Below are 18,021 nucleotides of genomic sequence, written 5' to 3'. Positions count from 1 at the left end.
AAACCTAGAGAGTGTATTAAAAAGCAGAGACATCACTTTGCCCACAAAGGTCTGTATAGTCAAAACTACGGTGTTTCCAGTAGTCATGTATGGATGTGAGAGATGGACAGTAAAGAAGGCTGAGAGCTGAAGAATTAATGCTTTTGAACTGTGGCGCTAGAGAAGGCTCTTGAGAGTCCCTTGGACTGCAAGAAGATCAAACCAGTTAATCCTAGAGGAAATCAACCCTGAATATTCACTGGAAGGACTGATGCTGAAGCTGAAGATCCAGTACTCTGACCACCTGATGCAAAGAGCCGACTCACTGGAAAAGACCCTGATGCTGGGGAAGACTGAAGGCAGGAGGAGAAGGGAGCAACAGAGGACGAGATGTTTGGATGGCATCACTGATTCAATGAATGAGTTTCAGCAAACTCTGGGAGATGGTGAAGGACAAGGAGGCCTGGCGTGCTGCAACCCATGGGGTCACAATGAGACACAACTGGGCGACTGAAGAACAACGTGAAACACGCTATTTCAAATTTTTTCTCTGCACTTTAGAAATTAATTTGTTTTATCAATTTAAAATTATTTATTATATAATATTTCATATAAATAAATAAGTATAGTCAAAATGAAAAGCTATAAAGGACAACAACAAATACCCATCAAAGATTTAAGTATAAGTGATTTATTTGGGAGGTAAAGAAAACACTGTTAGGGAAATAGAGAAGAAAAAAAGAGAAAGGAAGGCAGCCCAACAAAAGGTGTGTTTGTGGGCAAAATACAACTTTAGAACAACCTGGGTTTAATCCCACTGGAAAACTCAGCCAGCCAGTGTAGAACACATACCTCAGAGTCAGCCACCTGGAAAGTCCGGGAGTTGATGTATTTTTTAATTAACCTGCATTAGTCATTAATTCAAGGATGCACACAGGGAGGAATTAATCCCCAGAATGTGTATGCAGGCAGTGCCATACTTCAGCACACAGAGAAAAATCCACAGGGAAAGAAATACAGCAATTGCCAGGTAGAAAGTAGCCGGGCCACCATGATGTGGTAAGGCCCAATAGTATTTGAATAAGGCATCCAGTAGCATCTGCTATACCCATGAAGCCATCAGCCAACCTAGGGATGGGTATGTTAGTAATTACATTCCATATAACCGTGTTCCTTTCCATATCTTATCTCTCTGTTTCCCCTACCAGCTGCTAAGTCACTTCGGTCGTGTCCGACTCTACGCGACCCCATAGACGGCAGCCCACCAGGCTCCCCTGTACCTGGGATTCTCCAGGCAAGAACACTGGAGTGGCTTGCCATTTCCTTCTCCATCCCCTACCAGAGGTTAACAACTATTATCAGATTATTGTGTATGATTCGCTTGCTTCTTTAATGGTTTTTCTTTTTTGCATGTATTTTTTTTGCATTAAGAACATACCATTATTTTCTTTAAGAGCTTTTTAAAAATGGCACCATAAAATATGTAGTCATCAGTAAATTGCTTATTTTTCCCATTCATTTGTATGCTTCGGCTGCACGGGTGCAGGAGGGCCTAGAGGAGCTATACCACGTTGAAGGTCAGGAAGGGTGGCGGTGAGGAGATACCCCTCATCCAGGGTAAGGAGCAATGGCTGGGCTTTGCTAGAGCAGCCATGAAGAGATACCCCATGCCCAAGGTAAGAGAAACCCAAGTAAGATGGTAGGTATTGCAAGAGGGCATCAGAGGGCAGACACACTGAAACCATACTCACAGAAAACTAGTCAATTTAATTACACTAGGACCACAGCCTTGTCTAACTCAATGAAACTAAGCCATACTCATGGGGCAACCCAAGATGGGCAGGTCATGGTGGAGAGATCTGACAGAATGTGGTACACTGGAGAAGGGAATGGCAAACCATTTCAGTATTCTTGCCTTGAGAACCCCATGAACAGTATGAAAAGGCAAAATGATAGGATACAGAAAGAGGAATTCCCCAGGTCAGTAGGTGCCCAATATGCTACTGGAGATCAGTGGAGAAATAACTCCAGAAAGAATGAAGGGATGGAGCCAAAGCAAAAAGAATATCCAGCTGTGGATGTGACTGGTGATAGAAGCAAGGTCCAATGCTGTAAAGAGCAATATTGCATAGGAACCTGGAATGTCAGGTCCATGAATCAAGGCAAATTGGAAGTGGTCAAACAAGAGAAGGCAAGAGTGAATGTCGACATTCTAGGAATCAGCAAACTGAAATGGAGTGGAATGGGTGAATTTAACTCAGATGATCATTATATCTACTACTGCAGGCAGGAATCCCTCAGAAGAAATGGAGTAGCCATCATGGTCAACAAAAGAGTCCGAAATGCAGTACTTGGATGCAATCTCAAAAACGACAGAATGATCTCTGTTCGTTTCCAAGGCAAACCATTCAATATCACAGTAATCCAAGTCTATGCCCCAACCAGTAATGCTGAAGATGCTGAAGTTGAACGGTTCTATGAAGACCTACAAGACCTTTTAGAACTAACACCCAAAAAAGATGTCCTTTTCATTATAGGGGACTGGAATGCAAAAGTAGGAAGTCAAGAAACACCTGGAGTAACAGGCAAATTTGGCCCTGGAATACGGAATGAAGCAGGGCAAAGACTAATAGGGTTTTGCCAAGAAAATGCACTGGTCATAACAAACACCATCTTCCAACAACACAAGAGAAGACTCTACACATGGACATCACCAGATGGTCAACACCGAAATCAGGTTGATTATATTCTTTGCAGCCAAAGATGGAGAAGCTCTATACAGCCAAAAAAAAAAAAAAAAACAAGACCAGGAGCTGACTGTGGCTCAGATCATGAACTCCTTATTGCCAAATTCAGACTTAAATTGAAGAAAGTAGGGAAAACCACTAGACCATACAGGTATGACCTAGATCAAATCCCTTATGATTATACAGTGGACGTGAGAAATAGATTTAAGGGCTTAGATCTGATAGATAGAGTACCTAATGAATTATGGAATGAGGTTCGTGACCCTGTACAGGAGACAGGGATCAAGACCATTCCCATAGAAAAGAAATGCAAAAAGCAAAATGGCTGTCTGGGGAAGCCTTACAAATAGCTGTGAAAAGAAGAGAAGTGAAAAGCAAAGGGGCAAAGGAAAGATGTAAGCATCTGAATGCAGAGTTCCAAAGAATAGCAAGAAGAGATAAGAAAGCCTTCTTCAGTGATCAATGCAAAGAAATAGAGGAAAACAACAGAATGGGAAAGACTAGAGATCTCTTCAAGAAAATCAGAGATACCAAGGGAACATTTCATGCAAAGATGGGCTCGATAAAGGACAGAAATTGTATGGACTTAACAGAAGCAGAAGATATTAAGAAGAGGTGGCAAGAATACACAGAAGAACTAAACAAAAAAGATCTTCACAACCCAGATAATCACGATGGTGTGATCACTGACCTAGAGCCAGACATCCTGGAATGTGAAGTCAAGTGGGCCTTAGAAAGCATCACTACGAACAAAGCTAGTGGAGCTGATAGAATTCCAGTTGAGCTATTTCAAATCCTGAAAGATGATGCTGTGAAAGTGCTTCACTCAATATGCCAGCAAATTTGGAATACTCAGCAGTGGCCACAGGACTGGAAAAGGTCAGTTTTCATTCCAATCCCAAAGAAAGGCAATGCCAAAGAATGCTCAAACTACCGCACAATTGCACTCAACTCACAGGCTAGTAAAGTAATGCTCAAAATTCTCCAAGCCAGGCTTCAGCAATATGTGAACCGTGAACTTCCTGATGTTCAAGCTGGTTTTAGAAAAGGAAGAGGAACCAAAGAGCAAATTGCCAACATCTGCTGGATCATGGAAAAAGCAAGAGAGTTCCAGAAAAACATCTATTTCTGCTTTATTGACTATTCCAAAGCCTTTGACTGTGTGGATCACAATAACTGTGAAAAATTCTGAAAGAGATGGGACACCAGACCACCTGATCTGCCTCTTGAAAAAATTTGGGAAATCTGGTCAACCACTTGTAAAAGACTGAAACTAGAACACTTTCTAACACCATACACAAAAATAAACTCAAAATGGATTAAAGATCTAAACGTAAGACCATAAACTATAAAACTCCTAGAGGAGAACATAGGCAAAACACTCTCTGACATACATCACAGCAGGATCCTCTATGACCCACCTCCCAGAATATTGGAAATAAAAGCAAAAATAAACAAATGGGACCTAATTAACCTTAAAAGCTTCTGCACATCAAAGGAAACTATTAGCAAGGTGAAAAGACAGCCTTCAGAATGGGAGAAAATAATAGCAAATGAAGCAACTGACAAACAACTAATCTCAAAAATATACAAGCAACTCCTACAGCTCAACTCCAGAAAAATAAATGACCCAATCAAAAAATGGGCCAAAGAACTAAACAGACATTTCTCCAAAGAAGACATACAGATGGCTAACAAACACATGAAAAGATGCTCAACATCACTCATTATCAGAGAAATGCAAATCAAAACCACTATGAGGTACCATTTCACACCAGTCAGAATGGCTGCGATCCAGAAGTCTACAAATAATAAATGCTGGAGAGGGTGTGGAGAAAAGGGAACCCTCTTACACTGTTGGTGGGAATGCAAACTAGTACAGCCACTATGGAGAACAGTGTGGAGATTCCTTAAAAAACTGGAAATAGAACTGCCTTATGATCCAGCAATCCCACTGCTGGGCATACACACTGAGGAAACCAGAAGGGAAAGAGACACATGTACCCCAGTGTTCATCACAGCACTGTTTATAATAGCCAGGACATGGAAGCAACCTAGATGCCCATCAGCAGATGAATGGATAAGAAAGCTGTGGTACATATACACAATGGAGTATTACTCAGCCATTAAAAAGAATACATTTGAATCAGTTCTAATGAGGTGGATGAAACTGGAGCCTATTATACAGAGTGAAGTAAGCCAGAAGGAAAAACACCAATACAGTATACTAACGCATATATATGGAATTTAGAAAGATGGTAACAATAACCCTGTGTACGAGACAGCAAAAGAGACAGTGATGTATAGAACAGTCTTATGGACTCTGTGGGAGAGGGAGAGGGTGGGAAGATTTGGGAGAATGGCATTGAAACATGTAAAATATCATGTATGAAACGAGATGCCAGTCCAGGTTCAATGCATGATACTGGATGCTTGGGGCTGGTGCACTGGGACGACCCAGAGGGAGGGTATGGGGAGGGAGGAGGGAAGAGGGTTCAGGATGGGGAACATATGTATACCTGTGGTGGATTCATTTTGATATTTGGCAGAACTAAGACAATTATGTAAAGTTTAAAAATAAAATTAAATTAAAAAAAAAATTTGTATGCAGGTCAGGAAGGAACAGTTAGAACTGGACATGGAACAACAGACTGGTTCCAAATAGGAAAAGGAGTCCGTCAAAGCTGTATATTGTTACCCTGCTTATTTAACTTATATGCAGAGTACATCATGAGAAACGCTGGACTGGAAGAAACACAAGCTGGAATCAAGATTGCCGGGAGAAATATCAATCACTTCAGATATGCAGATGACATCACCCTTATGGCAGAAACTGAAGAGGAACTCAAAAGCCTCTTGATGAAAGTGAAAGTAGAGAGTGAAAGAGTTGGCTTAAAGCTCAACATTCAGAAAACGAAGATCATGGCATCCGGTCCCATCACTTCATTGGAAATGGATGGGGAAACAGTGGAAACAGTGTCAGACTTTATTTTTCTGGGCTCCAAAATCACTTCAGATGGTGACTGCAGCCATGAAATTAAAAGATGCTTACTCCTTGGAAGGAAAGTCATGACCAACCTAGATAGCATATTGAAAAGCAGAGACATTACTTTGCCAACAAAGGTTCATCTAGTCAAGGCTATGGTTTTTCCTGTGGTCATGTATGAATGTGAGAGTTGGACTGTGAAGAAGGCTGAGCACCGAAGAATTGATGCTTTTGAACTGTGGTGTGGGAGAAGACTCTTGAGAGTCCCTTGGACTGCAAGGAGATCCAACCAGTCCATTCTGAAGGAGATCAGCCCTGGGATTTCTTTGGAAGGAATGATGCTAAAGCTGAAACTCCAGTACTTTGGCCACCTCTTTCGAAGAGTTGACTCACTGGAAAAGACTGTGATGCTGGGAGGGATTGGGGGCAAGAGGAGAAGGGGACGACAGAGGATGAGATGGCTGGATGGCATCACTGACTTGATGGATGTGAGACTCAGTAATCCCCAGGAATTGGTGATGGACAGGGAGGCCTGGCGTGCTATGATTCATGGGGTCGCAAAGAGTCAGACACGACTGAGCGACTGATCTGATCTGAATATTCCTTCATATGTTAGCACAGCCGCAGCTGGTTAAGTTTTACTGTGTACTTGCCCCCTTTACTCTGGTTGGGTATCACCATCATGGTGAGCCTGTTACTGATCCTGACAGGTACTGCTTGGGCATGACACATGGAGAAAAGGTTTAAAACTACTGCCTCAGCTCTTGCCTTAGTTCCTACCCTCAAGATCTATGTTGCCATAAGTGGTTCTGTAAGCCTGGCTCAAGCAGTGATTATTTTCTAACCATCCTCACTCTCTAGAAGTCTGGATGAATACACGGAAAAGATTCTAACATCTCTTAAAAACTGAAGAAGGGAAAGTCCTCCATGACCCCCTAGATGTTCTTGTAGGGATAAGAAAAATGACTGTTTTTATAGGCCAATATAGTCAATCACTGATTTTATTTTAGCATCTGTTTTCAGACATTACTACCTTTCACAAAGGCTATTTTTGAGAATAGGAATGCATTATGATTCTGACACTATGAAAGAATCCAGGTTTCTCTGTGTTACAATAATGAGGCAGATGCCCCCCGACCACAGCTTGGTACCCCAGGTCCTTGGAAACACCTGCTGCTGCTGCTGCTGCTGCTAATTTGCTTCAGTCGTGTCCTACTCTGTGCGACCCCAGAGACAGCAGCCCACCAGGCTCCCCCGTCCCTGGGATTCTCCAGGCAAGAACACTGGAGTGGGTTGCCATTTCCTTCTCCAATGCATGAAAGTGAGAAGTGAAAGTGAAGTCGCTCAGTCGTGTCCAACTCTGTGCGACCCCATGGACTGCAGTGCACCAGGCTCCTCCGCCATGGGATTCTCCAGGCAAGAGTACTGGAGTGGGTGCCATTGCCTTCTCTGTGGGAACACCTAGTGGTGAACAATTCTGCAGGAAGTCATCTTCATAATGTTGCTTCAAGGTAGAATTACAACATAAGAAAACTACCAGAGCTTCAATCCACTCTGAAAAGAGTGAAATTTGTAGTAAAATATTAATAGCCATATCTTCTTTTTAGTATAAATTGGTTATAATTGCAGTGTATTGTGTAGTGAGAGCATATTTAAAGGATCAGAAATGATGTGACGTATCTCACATTAGCTATTACTTAATGATGTTTTAAAGACTAGACGAGGACAGTAGAAAAGGAAATTTGAATGATACCCCTCAAAATGGTAATAATTTTAACACAAGAATATATAGGGAAATACTCTTATTACCTGCTTTATTCCACAGTATTCAGCAATACTGCTGATGAGTTCTGACATTGCCTGAACTTCGTGAGATTTTTTCAAATTCATAAACTCATCAAGTTTCACATTCTCATCTGAACAAAAATAAAACAAAATTAACATACTGCTACTAAAGAAATAAAATGTGGTAAGAAGCATCAGTTGATGATCATGTTTTCTGTAATTAAATATGAAAATAATACAGAGATCCTATTGTGGTTTCTATATGATAGATATCTACTAGTTTAGCTATTATGAATCAAATTTGAATTAAAAAAATGAAAAAGACTCATATAACATTATTAAAAATGTTCCCTGAAATAGAAAACAATTAACTACAAAGGGAAAGACTGATAACTAGTCTACAATGATGGGAAAAAAATGCGGAGATTTATAACTAAGTTGTTTGTTTAATATGGTGCATAAGAAAATCAATTCATTTAGAACAGGTAAGTCTACCAGGGCTCATGATACAAGGTCTAACAAATTAAGAACACGTTGGAAATACAGACATATATGAATAGTATATTACTTCTAAATGCCTAAGAAACAGACACACACACACAAACACACCTACCAGTTTTCTGTTTTTGATTTCCATGAAGGGCCAAAAGAAGTTGATCAAAAGAAGTACATATTCCCAAGTTTTGTACAGAATAATACTTTGCAGCCAGAGCAAATGCTTCCACATTCACCAGCTTCTGGGAAGTTTCACAAAATATTTTTGGAAAATCAGTAACATCTAAAAAAATCAAGATACAAAGAGAAATGTTGGCAACAAAATAAGTAAATACTAGCTAATTGGTTGGAGATTTAAAAAACAGTCAATGAAAAACGAATATTGTCTATTAGTGCACATATATGCAATCTAGAAAGATGGTACTGATGAACCTACTTGCCGGGCAGCAATGGAAATGCAGACAGAAAACAGACTTGGGGACACAGGGGCAGGGGAAGGAGAGGCTGGGACAAATGGAGAGAGGAGCATGAAAACACATACTCTACCATATGTAAAACAGGTGCCCAGGGAGAATCTGCTGTATGACTCAGGAACTCAAACTGGGGCTCTCTAAAAACCTAGAGGGCTGGGAAGGGGTAATAGGCAGGAGGAAGGGACATATGCATGTTGCTGTTGTTTAGTCACTCAGTTGTGTCTGACTACATTACTTTGCCAACAAAGGTCCATCTAGTCAAGGCTATGGTTTTTCCTGTGGTCATGTATGGATGTGAGAGTTGGACTGTGAGGAAGGCTGAGCGCCGAAGAATTGATGCTTTTGAACTGTGGTGTGGGAGAAGACTCTTGAGAGTCCCTTGGACTGCAAGGAGATCCAACCAGTCCATTCTGAAGGAGATCAGCCCTGGGATTTCTTTGGAAGGAATGATGCTAAAACTGAAACTCCAGTACTTTGGCCACCTCATGCGAAGAGTTGACTCATTGGAAAAGACTCTGATGCTGGGAGGGATTGGGGGCAAGAGGAGAAGGGGACGACAGAGGATGAGATGGCTGGATGGCATCACTGACTCGATGGACGTGAGTCTGAGTGAACTCCGGGAGTTGGTGATGGATAGGGAGGCCTGGTGTGCTGTGATTCATGGGGTCGCAAAGAGTCGGACACGACTGAGCGACTGATCTGATCTGATCTGATGCTACCCCATGGACTGTAGCACACCAGGCTTCCCAGTCCTTCACCATCTTCCGGAGCTTGCTCAAACTCATGTCCATTCAGTCAGTGATGCCATCCAAACATCTTGTCCTGTGTCGTCTCCTTCTCTTCTTGCCTTCAATCTTCTTCAGCATCAGGGTCTTTTCTAATGAGTCAGCTCTTCACAACAGGTGGCCAAAGTATTGGCACTTCAGCTTCAGCATCAGCATCAGTCCTTTCAGTGAATATTGAGGGTTGATTTCCTTTAGGATGGACTGGTTGGATCTCCTTGCAGTCCAAGGGATTCTCAAGAGTCTTCTCCAACACCACAGTTCAAAAACATCACTTTTTCAGCTCAGCCTTCCTTATGGTTCAACTCTAACATCTGTACATGACTACTGGAAAAACCATAGCTTTGACTAGACGGACCTTTGCTGCAAAGTAATGTCTCTGATCCTTAACATGCTGTCTAGGTTTGCACAGCTTTTCTTCCAAGGAGCAAGCATCTTTTAATTTCATGACTGTAGTCCTGTCCACAGTGATTTTGGAGCCTAGAAAAGTCTCTCACTGTTTCCATTGTTTCCCAATCTATTTGCCATAAAGTCATGGGAATGGATGCCATGATCTTCATTTTTTGAATGTTGAGTTTTAAGCCAGCTTTTTCACTCTCTTCTTTCACCTTCATCATGAGGCTTTTTAGTTTCTCTTTGCTTTCTGCCATAAAGGTGGCGTCATCAAATATGCAAGGTTACTGATATTTCTTCCACCAATCTTGATCCCAGCTTGTGCTTCATCCAGCCTGGCATTTTGCATGATATACTCTGCATATAAGTTAAATAAGCAGGGTGACAATATGCAGCCTTGACGTACTCCTTTCCCAGTTTTGAATCAGTCTGTTGTTCAAAATCAGGTTCTAACTGTCGCTTCTTGTCCTGCATACAGGTTTCTTAGGAGGCAGGTGGTCTGGTAGTTCCATCTATTTAAGAATTTTCCACAGTTTGTTGAGATCCACAGTCACAGGCTTTGGCATAGTCAATGAAGCAGAGGTAGATGTTTTTCTGGAATTATCTTGCTTTTTCTCTGATCCAATGGATGTTGATAATTTGATCTCTGGTTCCTCTGCCTTTTCTAAATCCAGCTTGAACATCTGGAAGTTCACGGTTCACATACTTTTGAAGCCTAGTTTGAAGGATTTTGAGCATTACTTTGCTAGCGTGTGAGATGAGTGCAATTGTGCAGTAGTATGAACATTCCTTGGTGTTGCTCTTTTTGGGGACTGGAATGAAAACTGACCTTTTCCAGTCCTGTGGCCACTGCTTAGTTTTCCAAATTTGCTGGCATATTGACTGCAGCACTTTAAAGCATCATCTTTTAGCATCTGAAATAGCTCAACTGCAATTCCATTACCTCCACTAGCTTTGTTCATAGTGATGCTCTCTAAGGCCCACTTGACTTTGCACTCCTGGATGTCTGGGTCTAGATGAGTGATCACACCATTATGTTTATCCTGGTATTAAGATCTTTTTCATATAGCTCTTCTGTGTATTGTTGTCATCTCTTCTTAATACCCTCTGCTTCTGTAGGTACATACCATTTCTGTCCTTTATCGAGCCCATCTTTGCATGAAATGTTCCCTTGGTATCTCTAATTTTCTTTAAGAGACCCCTAATCTTTCCCATTCTATTGTTTTCCTCTACTTCTTTGCATTGATCACTTAGGACAGCTTTCTTATCTCTCCTTGCTATTCTTTGGAATTCTGCATTCAGATAGATATATCTTTCCCTTTCTCCTTTGCCTTTTGCTTCTTGTCTCTTCTCAGCTATTTGTAAGGCCTTCTCAGACAACCATTTTGCTTTTTGTATTTCTTTTTCTTGAGGATTGTTTTGATCACCACCTCCTGCACAATGTCACGAACCTCTGTCCATAGTTCTTCAGGCACTCTGTCTACCAGATCTAATTCCTTGAATCTATTTGTCACTTTCACTGTATAATTATAAGGGATCTGATTTAGGTCATACCTGAATGGTCCAGTGGTTTTCCCTACTTTCTTCAATCTAAGTCTGAATTTTGCAATAAGGAGTTCATGATCTGAGCCTCAGTTAGCCCCTGGTCTTGTTCTTGCTGACTGTATAGAGCCTCTCCATTTATATCTATGGCTAATTCATGTTGATGTATGACAGAAACCAACACAATACTATAAACAATTATCCTTTCATTAAAAATAAATAAATTTTTAAAAACTATTAAAAAATGAAAAACATTGATCTTACAACAAATTACATTTTCATTTTGGTGTGAGTTTTGAAAATATCACTAATGGTTCCATTATATTTATTATTTAAACTATTAGCTATTTATTTGTAGCAGCTAGTTTTCTCATAATACACTATACACATATATACTTAGATTCCACATATAATTTGGTATTTTTGTTGTTGATCTTTCAAAAACCAAGAAAAGAAAGAAGGAAAGAAAAACATTTAAAACCATGCTAAACTGAAATACGGTCATTAGATTTATGAATGATCCTGGCGGACATACAACCATATATTTAAAGAAGGTAGTCCACCCAATACTGTTACACCCTGTCCACACTGCAGGTGGAACAACAGCAATATTTTCAATGGTGAAAGTGAAAGTTGCTCAGTCACGTCTGACTCCTGTGACCCCGTGGACTTTACAGTCCATGGAGTTCTCCACGCCAGAATACTGGAGTTGGTAGCCTTTCCCTTCTTCAGGGGATCTTCCCAAGCCAGGGACTGAACCCAGGTCTTCCTCATTGCGGGCAGATTCTTTACCAGCTGAGCCACAAGGGAAGCCCAAGAATACCAGAGTGGGTAGCCTATCCCTTTCCAGCGGAACTTTCCTACCCAGGAATCAAACCGGAGTCTCCTGCATTGCAGGCAGACACTTTACCAATTGAACTATCAAAGAAGCCCTTTAATGGTATAAACGTTATTATAAAAAAGTCCCTGCACCCTGATTCACTGGACCATGTAGACCTATGAGTGGTGTTTTTGTATGTGTGTGCATGTGTGTTTGTTCAATAAACTCTCAATATAGTTCTAAAATTAATCAGGTTATGATTATGTGATTATGTAAAAACTGTTCATTTTCTTCCAATGTCAGTTTACAGCAGACGTTGTCTAAACTTCATATAGAAACTACTGATAGCTGCCCAGTGCTTTAGCAGAGCAAACCACCACTCTTTAAACACCCCGTGTCCCTCTCTGTGTGAGGATCATACACCCTATTGAACTCAGATGTGGCTGCATCTCACCAAGGTGAATGAACTATGCCATTTTCAGGCAGAAGTTTTAAAAACATCAAAAAATTCACTATACTTTCTTTGCCTAGAACTGTAATTGTAAAGACATGTCAAAATAGAACCTCCCTCAACCTGAGTCCCCAAGAGATGACAAGAAAGACATCGCTGCTGTCAAACTACAAGGAACATGCAGTCAGTATACATGAAAAATAAACATCACTGTTTTCAGTCACTGAGTCTTTAGGTTTATTACTTCAGCATAATCTTGCCTATTCCAACGAACACACATAATATAGATTTGCTCTTTATTTGTTCAGTTTCATTTGTCTATAGCCACTTTTAATGCATGTTAATTTATTTATCAAGGTTTTTTCAAAAAAAGCATTCTGATTTATAGGCAGTAGCTCAAAGAAACTCTTTGGATAGAGTAGTTCATTTTCAAGTCCATTTACCAAAAAAATATTTTTAATAATCAAAAAACACATCTAGTGGTTAAATAAAATATTTAAAATGATCACTTTACAAAAGCATGGTGCAATTTAGGGAACAACTTAGGTTCTACCAGACAAACCGCAATATATGCTATGAAATTTTTTCTAGCATTGATGATCCTCCAAAGTTACCTATGAAATTATAAAAACCTATTTAAACATGAAAAGCAATGGTGCTTCCTGGCAAAAATTAAAAGCAAGAAAACTGATGAGGGTTTACAGAATGCTAACTAAAAACTACATGTTTAAGACAGTACTGTTTGAAAGTTAATATCTATAAGTTGATAGTATTACTAGCAATATTTACTAAATTAACAAGAAAATTAGCAGAGATGTATAATCTCCATTTCTGAAGCAATTAAGTAGAAATTTAAACTATAAGATTACTACAAGTTTATTTTAAATACATTTTGTATATTATATAAAGTTCTTTGGACATTTTACAAACTGAATTTACTAATGCAGCCAAAAGTAATAAAATCTACATCACAATATTTAGGCATGATACAGTGGGGAAAACTCAGTCAACTATTAAGTGAGTCTCAGTTTTAAGGGCAGTCTCAACATCCCTACGTACCAGGGCTACAAATTCTTAGAGTGTGATAGAAATAAGAGCATTAAATCTCAGAGTGCAGAGGGACTATTAAAGTAGTCAGTTATTGGACAAGGTTGCCAACAGAAAGAAATGTGATGTTTCTGTTGGAAAAGTAAATGTTCACAGCAATTTAACTACTGAATCAATCCTACTGAAAATATATGAAAAAATTCCCATCCAAGTCAAATTAATCCCGTTAATTTGTTTTTAATTATAGGCCTCTTAGTAATTTCAGAAATTTGGAGATCCAAATTGCGAAGAGACTAAATTTTTATTAATTTACTTATATAAAAAAGATAGTGTTCTGATTCAGTCCTGTTGTTTGAGGCTACACCAGTTTATTCAGATAATCTAGAAATCTGTGAAAAAATTTTTTTGAGTTACGAAAATAAAGCTTTTGTGACTTTGTTTTCAAATGATCCAACCTGTAACTTCCATTATTTAAGATGTTTAGAGATTAGGAGAAAGAGAGGTGTCAACGGTCACCTTCACTGCCATTTCTGAAACAGTAAGTCCATTGGGATGGAAATGGTGTCTGCATCTGCATAGTGCATTCCCAGGTACCTGTATACTGAGCTTGGGCTTGGCAACTAGCAAAACAGAAACCACAGTGTTACTCAACTTGTTATTTAATTAATTCTTGATTAGTTAAACTTTGTACCCAAGAAAAGCTTCATTTTTAAATTTGATGCCTGTTGCACCTGCATATTATGTGGCTTGATTACTTTGCCAATATCTCCCTCTACTGGAATTATCTGCTCTATTACATGCTTTGTTTTTATCTACTCTTATTTTTCTGTCCACCCACAGAAGTTTCTTACAAGACAGATTAGACACAAGTTTCTTACAAGACAGAAGTGTCTTACAAGACTTGGGCATGAGAGAGCAAAAACAGCAAAGAGGCAAGGGAGAAGTTAATTCTATTAAATATGAGATCAGGATATCTCTGAGTACTTTTTTTTTACAGCAGAGACCAATGTACAAGGAAAGAAAGGTTATACATACACATGTTGGATTATGAAAATCTCAAAGTAGAGAAATAAATAATAATGTTTCAAAGCTAGAAATAAAATAGAAACAATCAATGAATATATAATTTTAATATAAATAAAATTTCAAAACTAAATGTCTGATATTTTACTAGACTATTACCTAGCACTTTTAAGAGGACAGTTAGGATTCACAATTATCTCATCACTATTACTGCTAACATTTATTGTACATATACTACCTCTTAGGCACTGTGCCAAACAATTGATATTTAATGGAAAAGACTTATCAGCTAGTTATATTGTGCTCCTATCCACACTTACAGAGGAAGAAATCAACACTTAGAGGGGCTGCAATTTAGCCAGGTTCCCACAAACACTAAGTAGCAAGGCATGTGGGCCAAGGCTGTGTTCCCACATTCAATCAACATGCCACAGTGGTGAGTTGGGTGGACAAGAAACAAAATCAGGAAAGACAGCATTTAAAAAAGTTCCAGGCAGATCTGTCAGAATAAGTTAACAAGAATTCCCTCTGGCAGAGATCAATAATGGTAATATCTTAAGATAGGTTCAAACTCATTTTATCTTCTTAATCATTTCACTGTCCTCACTCCCCCCAACAGCTTCCTCTTTACCACAAGTGATTTCAAGATTAAGACATTAAAGAGTAATTTCTACATATAAAACAACTGATAAGTCCCTGAAATGTAAACGTTTTTATGATGCTGTTGTGGTTTTCTGTTTGTGGAAACTAAGCACCCCACTGTTTCACGCCTAGGTGGAAAGCTGTAACACCTTGCACACAGCAGGTACTCAGTAAGTAGGGAATGAATGAATGGATGGATGCAAGCAATTCCTCAGTGCATTTACTACTGTGGCACCACCAGGCACTCTGGGAGAAAGAAATTCTAAGATTCTGTGGTAGCAGTCATCACTGAGGCCACTATGAAGACTTCAAGAGTACTGCCAAGCCGGTTGGAAGAGCATGAATCCTCATCTCAGCCCTGATGTTCACCATCACAAGGGGAGACAAAAGTGATTTAGAACATTTAGAAAGTAAGGTAAGATAAAATGCAGCTATGTGCTAAATTCTGACATTTACCTGTGTTATAAGGGTTAGGGCAAAGGTCACGACTGTTATAATCACTCAGCCTGAAAATTTCCTATGGTCCAGACTTTCAGGAAGACATCAACAGTGCCCTCTTATTACAATAGAAATGTTACGGACTCACTGCTACATAATGACCTACCGATGTCTCCAATTCAAAAGGCCCCAAACTGAAATGAACCTTCTTATGCTCACCAAAACTTCCCCTCCTCCTATTTCCTCTCCTGTTTAACACTGGCATCAGTCACCCAGTGCTGACGTTAAAAATCTTTACATCATCTTCAATGCTCCTTGCTCCCTCAATCCACATATCCAGTCACCCATTAATCCTAATGGAACAATGTCTTGCATTTGGAACCGCCCCCCTTTAACTTGCCCATCACTGCCACGTTTCAGATTCTATTAACACCACCACGGTTACCGAAATAGTAATTTTTTTTTTTTTCCTTAGCAATAAAACTTCCAAAGCACAATGCTCAGTGTTGGTTGAGATGAATTTTACATGTTTCCTAAAATGGAAATTTAAAGTTGATGCAAGTTTAATTACACATTTGAAAGCATTTCCATAAGAGTTGACTTTAGGCTTCAATCTTTTATACTTGTTTACCAGACTTCAATCAAAAGTTAAAGCTGTCTTGCTGAAGTATGAAAATTAAACATGGGGTATATTAAATTTTATGAATGCTTAAATATACCCATAACCTTATAATCTATGTAAGACAGAAAGAGAATATATACTGTGGCCTTTTAAAATAAATCAATATATGCTACTCAATTATGTGCTAGGAAACTTTTTACAAAAGCTCCAGCATAATATATGGTTGCATATGAAATGAAAAAAAATGTTATCTCAAGACTCAACCGTGCTCTTAGAAAGAATGATATAATTAACAAGAAATTGATATGCATATCCTTACTGTGCCAACATTACATCACAATGAATGTATAAAGTACATGGAACAATTTCAAAAGCATTTTTACATTTAATTATTTATACAACTAGGAAAATCAGTTTTTACTCTAATATTTCTTAGAGTAAATACACAGTATTTAATAGACCGTTTTCATAGTTTAATTTGAAGGAAATAAAAACAACTTACAAAACAACAGCAGTTTAGGAAACTGATTTGGTACATAAAAAATAAATAAAAATAAGTAAAAAATAAATCTTTCAAGATGTCACATGGGATGCACTTACTCAGGCCTTCCTCTTGTTTTTTCCTCTGATACCATTTTCCCTCAGATATTTTCCTTCAAGTCTCTGTTCAAATGTCACCATTTCAGTGAAAACGTCTCTGACAACCCTATTTAAAGCTGCAACTTCTCTCAGCTCTCATTCCTCACTGATCTTCATCAGTGTTTTATAGTACTTATCATCATTTGACATAGCGATATGCCAAAGGACACAGATCTTTGTTCATTGCTGTGTCCTGAGGAAACCTCGAATGATTTCCCATCATAGCAGGCACTCAATGACTAGAATGGGTACACGAATAAGCAAGAACTAGGTGTGAATTCTGGTTCTCAGACTGTCTCTCCCTCTATGGCCATGAGTAATCTATTTATCTGTTATAAGACTTGATACCTGCATCTATAAAATAGGGACAAATATCTATTTTACAATATTTTAAGGAACACACGCATACATAAGCACATACGTGTGTGTGTGTGTGCTCAGGGACTCAGTCCCTTTGTGGCCCCGTGAGCCCTGCCAGGCTTTCCTGTCCATGGGATTTTCCCAGCAAGAAAATGGAGGTTGCTATTTCCTCCTCCAGGTTATCTTCCCAACCCAGGGATCAAAACCCATGTCTCCTGCATTAGCAGGCGGATTCTTTAGCACTGAGCCATCAGGGAATCATAAGCACGTGTACAAATATGAGAATATTCACAAATACACATATACTTGGAGAAGGAAATGGCAACCCACTCCAGTATTCTCGCCTAGAGAATCCCATGGACAGAGGAGCCTGGCAGGTTACAGTCCATGGGATTGCAAGAGTCGGACACGACTTAGTGACTAAACCACCAAACCAGACATATACTTACATGTATATATGTATTTGTGTACATATACACTCATCCAAAAACAGCCTAGAACACAGTAGACAACTCCTAAACCACTACATCCAGACTAAGTAACTGAGCCTCCTAACATGACACTTGGGACTTTGTTAGAAAAATATGGGGTAGAAAATACTCAAACATTAGGCGGAGTACCATATAGGCTACTAGAGAAGAACTTGTAACAATGACCAATACAGTTTCTAAATACAAGGCCTGCTGGGAAAAAGGACGTTTGGATTCTAGAAATTGGATGCAAGTCCTCAATCATTAGGATGAAAGCATGAGTAGAGACAGGTAAGCTACAATTTGAGGCACAAGTCTAAGAACTGG

At 39.3% G+C, this 18,021-nt stretch overlaps 1 protein-coding gene across 7 annotated transcripts in view; it reads right to left on the bottom strand.

Moving 5' to 3' along the window:
* The window catches only part of METTL25 (methyltransferase like 25), a 135,495-nt gene that overhangs the window by 105,211 nt on the left and 12,263 nt on the right, over positions 1-18,021 (bottom strand). For all 7 annotated transcript variants that reach the window (XR_009736289.1, XM_061415649.1, XM_061415647.1 and 4 more), the window contains exons 2-3: positions 8,111-8,275; positions 7,522-7,628 (exon numbers count right to left, since the gene is read on the bottom strand). Coding sequence is in view for 6 of the 7 variants with exons in the window: in XM_061415649.1 (XP_061271633.1) it covers positions 7,522-7,628; positions 8,111-8,275 (272 nt within the window). In the remaining variant the exon portion in view is untranslated. The remainder of the gene's footprint in view (positions 1-7,521; positions 7,629-8,110; positions 8,276-18,021) is intronic.

Source organism: Bos javanicus, chromosome 5, assembly GCF_032452875.1.
Source record: "Bos javanicus breed banteng chromosome 5, ARS-OSU_banteng_1.0, whole genome shotgun sequence".
Classification (NCBI taxonomy): domain Eukaryota; kingdom Metazoa; phylum Chordata; class Mammalia; order Artiodactyla; family Bovidae; genus Bos; species Bos javanicus.
The sequence above is the reverse complement of the archived record's forward strand: the minus strand, read 5'-3'. Positions and strand labels throughout refer to the sequence as shown.